General features: G+C 37.7%; 1 protein-coding gene across 2 annotated transcripts; it reads left to right on the top strand.

Moving 5' to 3' along the window:
• On the top strand, nt 1-8188 carry LOC129360765 (ubiquitin-like protein 3). 2 transcript variants are annotated; one of them, XM_055031165.1, is made up of 6 exons: nt 1-169; nt 694-798; nt 4075-4183; nt 5416-5502; nt 6662-6739; nt 6906-8188. In XM_055031165.1, exons 2-6 carry the CDS (start codon nt 772-774, stop codon nt 6956-6958), a joined length of 354 nt encoding a protein of 117 aa, XP_054887140.1. In that variant the 5' UTR covers nt 1-169; nt 694-771; the 3' UTR covers nt 6959-8188. The 2 variants fall into 2 exon arrangements, with proteins under 2 accessions (XP_054887140.1, XP_054887139.1); XM_055031164.1 differs by lacking the exons at nt 1-169; nt 694-798 and adding an exon at nt 3815-3942.
• The last annotated feature ends 1528 nt before the right edge of the window (nt 8189-9716 follow it).

Below are 9716 nucleotides of genomic sequence, written 5' to 3'. Positions count from 1 at the left end.
GAAGCCTTTGCTAACATCCGGTGCCTTCCCGTCCATTAGCATCCAAGAAACCCGAACCAACCTAACGATATCCATCTGCAGTCCTTCGAAAACATACGTCGTAAAACTACTCCATGTCGATCCTTCATTTTAACTGAATGAAAGATTTCACCCGATTCATCAGATGCAGGTGAGGCCAAAGGCCCAGAAGCATCGTCATTTCTCAGGTTTTGATTAGCCAGCGATAGCATCAGTAACAGCTAAGCTAACACAGAAGCTAATGCTACCGTTAGCATAGACCTGAAGTCGAGATTTGCCAGGACAGGAAAACAATGCTTATTGATATGCTCTGACAAAATTCGATTTCTTGAACCTAAAAACCTTTAAACATTAATTCCGGTTTAAGTAATTAAGTAGCTGTGGTGGTTTACTGTTGCTAAAAACGAAATTTTAGCCTGCGAGCTAGTTTTATTGCATGTTAACTGCTGGAATCTGGCAGAAGCCGCTGAGCTCCGCCAATGTGTTTCTTTATAACTTTATTTTGCTTTGCTGCGTCAGCTGTTTGATTAGTGGATCACGTTTGACTGACAGTGCAGTGAAGTTGTCTGTGGTGATAGCAACATGCCAGCTCAGCGGGTCGCAATGTGAGTGCGGCGCAGTTCTGGTGCCAGGCTGTCGGATCCAGCCTCACAGTGTTGGTGTTGTTTATGCCAGGGCTCTGGCCCCGTCTCCAGCAGCTGAAGCGCACCCGTCCTGTCCTCTCTGCTCCACGGCCTTCCTCCTGTCTGAGCCATGACCACCCAGATGGATAATGATTTGGTGAGTGCCACCTGAACAATAACAGTGAGCAAAAAGATGCTTTAATCAGCCTGTACGATTGCCATGGCGCTTCAAGCAGCAGCAGCTCAAGTTGGGATAATTTAAGTGTTTTGGGTTTCGGTGGGACGTGGAAGGGGGGTTGTGGATTAGCCAACTTCCACAAACACTTATCTGGGATCGTGACTGCTGTCCCCGTGAACACCATCTGTCTAATCTCGGTTAAACGCTGGCCTACTTTCCTTTCAAGGTTTAGATGCCAATTGATTGTACCCTCTTTGTGTGCTGTCCCCAATTTCAACCAAAATATTTGTCACATGTTTGGGAAACCAAAGTTAAGTCAGAGTATTTAGATAAGCAATACTGGTATTTAGAATATAAATGTCTTTATATTATTTACACCTTTTCAAATGACTAAACCAGAACATTTCTGTTTTTTATTTGAATTCCTTCTTACTGATTTGACTTTGGCTAAATCGGATGTATTGTTTGTTTAATGCATAAATTTGAACATTCTGCAGGTTTTCTTTTTTCTTTGTAGAAATGGTTTTAAATCAACAGAAAATGCATTGCAAGTACATATATGTCCCATTTGATTTGTACTCAAAATCTGGCCTTGCAATAATACATTTTACTGAATGATAAATTGTCCGAGAATTAATTTTGATAAGCGATAATATTGTTGTTTTGAGACCATTTCCAAATAATATAATGTGATGGAATAATAATAATATAAGAACACATCCTCAAAGATCAATAAACTTACAGTTTCAATGAACATTTAACACTGGAACTAGACATTTTTAATATATAAAATAAATAAGCAAAACAAAAACAACAAATAAAACAAATTATGAAGTCTCTGTTAACAAAATTGTCCTTTAAAAGAAGAGACAGTTGAGACCAGAGCACCAGACTGAAGACTTTTGTCATCCAGGTTTGGTAGACAGAAAAAAGAAAACCATTACATCATGCAAATGAAAATTACTGAGCTCATCTCATTCAAATTGTTATTATAATTGATCTTTTGGTTATTGCAACAGGCCTACTCAAAAAGTGTATTAATATATAGGGACAAATGTTTTTATCATTTAATAATTCTGGCAGTTCTTAATTTTGATTTATTTAACAAAAAATATATATAAATCTCTTTTTCATCAATACATTAATAGTTTTTTTAAAAGTTGACCAAAGATCTTGCTTATATTATGTTCACATGTTTCATCTGAAAAAATTAACATATTATATTGCTGTCCATTAGGAAGTTATGGTTAATATTTTCACAAAAACAGCCAAACACAAACCTTAAGCAATCCCAAATCCATAAAATAGTCAATTATAAGCGTGTTTCTGTTGTAAAACATTTATTCGGATTAGAAGAACATTTCAGGAATGTGTGATGTATGCTCTTGCCATGGGCAACCAGGCAGTTTTGACTTTGTTTTTATTTCGCTGGGGATGAAAGTGAACAAAGCCTGTTGATGACAGTGATGATGATAACACACACGTGCAACCAAACGGCAAGGTTATCCGGTTCACATGGACCCTCACAAGCAGGACAGGGTGAGGCGGAGCGGGGCGTTGGGTTGTGTTTGTAAACAGATCAGGAAGCGGGGTCGACCCCTTCCTCTCCCTGACGTCACACTCATTCAGCTAAGTCGCTTTGTTCTGCTCGCTCTGATTTATCAAAAGAAGAAAGTTCATGGACCGTCTGCTAATCAGTGGCAAATGTCAGGAAAGGCTTTCACCGGGGTCGCTCTCAATAACAAACGATTCTTAATGGATTCCTCTATGAATCCATTATAAACTCATAAAGAGGCAATTTTACCAGAAAATGTTTTTAAATCAAAAGACAAAATATTTAATGACGGGGGAAACGCTTCGATAGTTATCCAGATCATGTGGTTCATTCTTTGAAATACCCTCATTACCTCAGTTGCTTCAGACTTTTGCTATACTGACAATAATTTGTCGCTGATGTGTTAAAGGATGAAGTTTTTCCTTATCTGTAGATCAGATAAATTATAACAAGATGCTCAACATTTCTCATTTTGTTATTCTTTTGGAGGTCTCATAAAATTGCTATTTTATTCTCATTCCGACTTTATTCTGCTAATATTGTGACATTATTCTAGTATTATTTTGACCTTACTGTAAAACTTTATTGTAATAATATCATAACTTTATTCTCATGACAAAAAAAATAATCCTCACTGAACGCTACTAGTGCTGGACGATATGGCTGAAAAACATATCACTATATAAGCATTTCATATCAGTCAATATCAATAATTAGTGATTATTTTTTAAACATATGAAATGCTGCCAAACTGGTGGCATCATCCTTCGTTTCTCTCTACACTGCTGCTTTTTATTTTTAAACAGTCATGAGTCGCTGTGGGAAACCTGAAACTGCTGCCGTGGCAATTACTCTACAAGTTGTTGCTAGGTAACCAAAGGTTGAGTGAGTTGCTAGGTAACCAAAGGTTGAGTGAGTTGCTAGGTAACCAAAGATTGAGTGAGTTGCTAGGTAACCAAAGACTGAGTGAGTTCTGGGTTGAATTTCAGTGAATATTCTCTATAAAGAACATTGAATATTCTATCAGACGTATTATCTGTTGATATTGATCACGTGCCTTTTGTGATATATATTATTGATTTATTGTCCAGCCCCGTCTGACATTCTGTCTTAGAGTTGAACAGAATTCAAAGTCCAATTAAACTCGCTTGTCAAACATGATGGCTACCTCAGGCATGCTGACGTTACTCTGAACTACGAAATTAAATCTTCAAAAGCCAAAAATTTGATGAGTCGATTCAGCCTCACCGTTACTTCTCAACTAAACCCACTATCAACCTTTGACTCCACGTTAAATTAATAACCCGGCGCTGTCTGGGACACCTGGAGTTATCACGTTAGCCTGACAGAGCGGAGCGGCAGCACCCTGACACCAAAGGGGCCGTGTTCTCCCTCCTAACCCCACCCTCATCTGTTGTTGTCTCTGGCACCAAGGGCTCACTTCACCGTAAGCCCCCTCCAAACAAAGTCAGCCAGTCAAAGAGAGGATATCTGCTGTGGATAAATCTAATTAGACCGGAATGCCCGTCTCCTCTCAGCCTTCGGAAGGTCACCTCATGCCAGAAGAGGTTAGAGGAAGTGCAGGAGTTTCAACGCTGATAATTGGGAAGATTGTATCTGTATGAACGCCGTTTGACTTGGATGCTGCGAGTTCTGGTTTTGGATACATTGAGATGTTTTCATTTGTTGTTTGTTTTTAGGTGCATCTCCGCCTTATCCTGGTCAGCGGCAAAACACAAGATTTCACTTTCTCTCCAAACGACTCGGCCACAGACATCGCCAAGCATGTGTTTGACCACTGGCCTGCAGGTGCGTTGAATGGATTCTGTAATTTGAACATTTATTTTATGTAAACTCTTAGTTATCCTCCTGATATTGCCTTCCCTTTTCGATGACAAAAATGTCAGTTGACTGAACCCTGCATGTTTTTATATTGTTGAGGAATAAAATGTGCGCACATATTCTTGATACAAAGTGAAAATAGTCTACATCAAATGTTAGAAGTAGATCAGTCTTATCCAATAAGATGCAGGCGGTCAGTGAATGTGTCTTCGACTGAAGTATGTTTAATCCAAACTGGGATATTATAAATTTTATATTCACCTAAAACATTTCTATCTAGTAAAGGTTTACATTTCCACCAGGTGTGGTCAAAGTGTGACCCGGGGGCTATTTTTGGCCCCTGAAATTATTTTGATTAATCACAAGTCAAGAAGAATAAGAATTTGGCCAACAAAATAAAAATCTACCGATAACCCAAATATTTTAAATTGTCTGTTTATCTTTTAATAAAGCAACAGTCTAAAGCCTTTTTTATGTTTTGAATTTTTAAGGATGTATAAATTTAATAAAAATGTAGCCTATTGAGCAAATTAAACTAAAGTAAAAGGAAAATCACTTTTGCATTTTTAATTTAATATATTTTGTGGCCCATGAGTTTTTTAAATTTGCCAGTTTCGGCCCCGGGAAAAAAAGTTTTTTGTTTTTTTTAAATTTTCCAGTTAATCGTAAAGGTCAAAAAACCTTTTAAACATTAATGTTTAAGTTTCACTATTAGCACATTTTTGTACTTCCATTTGGGTCTGAACTGCTTCTAAAAACAGTTTAAAAAATCTTGAATACGAAGTCGCTACGCTGTTACCTAGCAACCCTAGCCAAGCCCGGGCCGTTAGCTAGCAACCCAAACTGGACTCAAGAACATTCGGTCAGCTGATTTATTTGTAAAATAGCTGCTGGAAAAGACGTGTTTTGTTGTTCTTACCATCCAGAAATCGCTTGCTACATTTGTGTTGGTTGTACAGGAGGCTCACTTTCTGCTTTTCAAAGATGTATGGTTGTACAGCAGCAGCTTGTTAGCAGAAAATATTAGATTAAAATTAGATTTGGTCCTAAAAAGTTGGAGATTTGATTTTTCATGCCATATTCACACAACCCCTACATTCAATTTCTTGGTCAAAATACTTACTCGTCTAATAATTGTGTCCACAGTGTAGAAGAAAATCATTTTACGATACACTTTGTTTTTTCTCTTTCTGTGACAGGATGGGAGGAAGAGCAGGTGAGCAGTCCCAGTATACTGCGCCTCATTTTCCAGGGGCGCTTCCTTCATGGCAACATCACTCTGGGAGGTGAGACCGTCTCTGATGCAGCCCAGTCACACCGGCAGTCAATAAAACTGTATTTCTAGATCAAATTTCATTCAGCCAAAGTGCTTAAGAGGTACAGAACAGAAGAAAACATGATCAAAAATGATCAACTAAGCAAACAAATAATATTTATCTGATGGTGAAAATAAAAACGGTTTGTATCAAATCTTTGGAAACATTTTTGACAACGGATTTTACTTTAAATGAAGAGACCTGCAGCTGCAGTAGCAGTCTTCTTTATCTAAGCAGGTTGTGGTTTAAGAAATTAACGGCTAAGCCTCGCCAAAGCGGTCTAAGGAGCGAATGAATGTGATCATCTGTTTTCTTTAAACTTATTAAGCGGTTGACCTTTCGACCCCGCGACTCTCCGCCTGATCTCCACCTGATCTCCACCTGCGCTCCCTGGCTCGAAGTCAAATGGATGGTTGATTTTTGGCTTCAGTGGACTAAACACTCGTTTGATTTACCAATCTGTAACATTCACATTGCTGTGGTGGCGCAGGGGTTAGCACGCCCCATGCTTGGAGGCCTCAGTCCTCGACGTCGCGGGTTCGACTCCCGGCGACCCTTGCTGTATGTCTTCCCCCATCTCCTCGCCCTCTTTTCTGTCTGCCTACTGTCGAAAATACGACCCACTAGCACTGCAAAAAACTTTTTGGAGAAAAAATGATAAAAAAAATAAAAAATTTCATTCAGATGATTAATATTTTCTGGAAGACAATTTTATGTTTTGTTTACCTTTCATTTTATTTATGGTTTCTTTTTTAAGTGGATTTATTTCTGACTTATTTATTGTTTTTGGTTTTTAATTTTTATATGTTTGATATTTAGAACATCTTCCATCTCTAGTGTTAAGTGTTCTTTACAAAATTAAAGTTTATTAATCTTCGAGAGAACAAACTTGGGACAGTTTATTGTCCAGAAAGGCCTTGATTACTTATGAATCCTTTTCTTTCCACCTCAAAATTATCCCAATGGCAACCACTGTCATACCCAGCAGCTCCAGCATGTTTGGTCAGCTGGTTTTTCCGCTGTATGCAGGCTAAAATCTCATTATCTGAGAATAATTTTGTGCAAAAAATTTTGTATAAAGAAGCATAATTAATAAAACCGCTTTCTAATGTTTGTTTCCTGGTTGAAGCTCTGAAACTGCCACCAGGACGAACGACCGTCATGCACTTGGTTGCCAGAGAGACTCTTCCAGAGCCCAACTCTCATGGTTAGTGTCGTCATAAAACTGAGTTTTCCTTCCAAGTTTTAATTTGTTCACTGGAATAGTTAGTAAATATTTGCATGTTTGAAACAAACCAAGGAACAGATTCATAGCTCATCCTGTTTACATCATCGACTTAAATCTGCACGTCTCTCTTGTCTTGTCTTTGTAGGTCAGAGGAACAGAGAAAAAACCACAGAAAGCAACTGCTGCCTCCTCTTGTAAAGCATCAGAAACCCCCTTCCCTCCTCCTCTACCCCAACATTGTGCAAACTAAACATAACGCGCACCTAAACATGCAAAAACTCCCTCACTTTTTTCTCCTGCTGCTCACCTCTTTGCCTGCAGATCTGGAAGAAATCACAGGAAGTCCCGTTTCGGGGACGCTTTGCTTGAACTCTTGTCCGATCTGAGGCATTTTTTTCTGTTGTTGTTGTTTTTATTCGTGCCAATATATCCCACCAACACAATTTTTACTGTCAGCATTATTTCCTGTAGCCATTTATTTTTAATTTTAAGATTTCACCAATACATGTTCCCTGCCACACCTGAGGTGTTTTTAAAAAGTTGGCATTTTTAGTGTTAAAGACCCGGAAGCTCACAGCTTTTTAACGGACTTATAAAAGGATTTTGTGGGCTCTAACCTGCCTCTACTATTTACATGGACAATTCCCCGGGTCCTGCTGCACTTAACCTGTCTAATAATGAAGTGTTTATTGATTAATCTCCTCCTTCAACGTTGTTTTTCTTCTTCTTTTTTTTTTGTCTCACATAGTAGAAAATTTGCCAGACATTTTCTGCAGAACTAACTGAACCGCCTGCGTTTGTTCGTTTCTGTCGGAGAAGCTTCGGCGAAGAGAAACTGTTTTGGATCCACGGATTCGTTTGTTATTTTGTTGTAATAACGGCAGGTGAGTAGAAACGAAAGCGGAAAAACAAGACGGGAGGGAGAGATGGTGTTAGTCAAAGCCTCCTTCCAACCAATGTAGGCTCACAACGAGGCAGAATATTTCGTTTTCCCGCCGTGGCAGATGTGGGAAAAACAGGAAAGCAGGACGGGTTTTCACCTCCCTTTCGTTTTGGATGCCGTCTATATTTCATGTTTGCCTTTTATTGTGGAATTCATTAATATCATTAATAAGAAAATTTAAATATATCGATTTTTATCTTGTGTATTTGTTGAGTTTGTGTGCGAGTCTGTCTGAGGGTGTGTGATGCACGTTGCATACTGTGTGAGGACTAGTGAGATTTTTATTTTGAAGTGGTGCACTGTGACAGGCTGCGGAAACCTTTCGATTCCTTCCATTGAGTGTCCTTTGGTTTGTGTTTTTGTCGATCAGTGTCACTGCTATGAAGTTTTAGCTCGTTATGAATAAATGTAAAAAAAAACTAAAATGCAACGTGGTCAACATAAAAGCTTGTATTATAAATTAATAAATCTTTACATAAGGCTGATTCTGTGAGTTCAGATTCATTTTTTTCAGCTTTTTGGGTTTTTAATTTTCAACACAGAACACTTGCGAAGCTTGTTGTCATTCATGCAGCCGGCTGCCATGTTTTTTGAGTTAAAAAATGTTTAAAGTTGACAGGAAATTTGAAAATATTACTTTATAGTTGTGCATTTTTGGAAGACTTGAATATTAATACCTAAACACCAACTATTACGTCTTAAAAAAGACAATAATTTTAAAAATTCAGATAAATTATCAGCCTGGAGGCCCGCCAGGCTTATAGTAGACTGAAAAAAACCCAGCAGAAAATCATGCCGCAAATAGACTTGGGTTGGGACCTTAGATCATTTCTAAAGATATGAAATTGGTTCAACAATTAAAAAATTCTCCTATTCAATATTTTATCACCCATTTTCTCACTTATTTCTTCTAAAATTCATTCTTTTTTTCACATTTTGTTACATTAAAACTGGCCAAAATGGTAAATTTGATTGTGATGAATTATTGAAATTATCTTCTAGTTTAGTAATTGATTAATTGTGAACTGACTCAATAAAAGGTCATTTGCTGAAAACAACATATTCACAGCAGCAATTAATTCAAAACTGTACAAAACATATTTGCATTTAATCTATAAACAACTTGGCTTCCAAATAAGTTTCAGCCAAAACTCCTCAAGCTGCAGAGCTTCAGCTTCAAATTTACCAAAGGAATGTTGTTGCATGCAAATTTAGTCCATATCATGTTTTCTTATTTAAAGAAAAGGAATGGAATTACTTTTTTATTCTTTTCATGTATTTCTTGCATAAAAATGCTGAAATGATTGGATGAAAAATCTGCAGTAGGTGGCACTTTTTTATCTGATTAATCAATAACCAGAATGATAAATAGATTGATTACTACAATAATAGTTATTTACAGCCATGATTATAACTCCAAACTTCAGTTCATTTTATTGGGACCAACACAATATTATATTAGACTTTATAGTAGGTTTTCAAAGAGGATGCCTCAGAATGTTGTACGGAAGTTAAGAAAATTAAAATTTAAGCACTTGTTTTTTTATGTTTTGTTTATTTTTATCAGGAGGAACGGACCAGAACTGTAGCAAAGAAACTATCCCTCCTCTTTGTCCACGGATACAAACCTAATGCTGCAAAGCTTAATCCAAGACTGAATGGTTTACCCAAAACTCATCATCAGTTTCTGTTTAAACTGATTTGATTCAGCGAATATCCTCTTCAGATGGGTGGTGTATCGCTCTGGTTGGCCTGTAGGTGGCAGTGTCCCTCTTTCAGTTTAATGTGGGATCCTAAATAAGGTGTTTTAAAATTCTTTTAAGTCGTCCGGAACTGGGAATAAGAGCCTATTTATTACAGTGTGGTATTTGAAAGTTTAGAGGCATAAAAACATAATTTAACAGTTCGAGAGTTGGATGGAAAGCTGTCATCACTGCGTGCTGAGGAGTTACAGTTTCCACTGAGCTGAAGTTCAGCAGCTGGTTTCTGGTCTGCTGCTACTCAACCCTGGCA

This window comes from Poeciliopsis prolifica, unplaced genomic scaffold, assembly GCF_027474105.1.
Source record: "Poeciliopsis prolifica strain line A6 unplaced genomic scaffold, Auburn_PproV2 SCAFFOLD006, whole genome shotgun sequence".
Classification (NCBI taxonomy): Eukaryota; Metazoa; Chordata; class Actinopteri; order Cyprinodontiformes; family Poeciliidae; genus Poeciliopsis; species Poeciliopsis prolifica.
The sequence above is the reverse complement of the archived record's forward strand: the minus strand, read 5'-3'. Positions and strand labels throughout refer to the sequence as shown.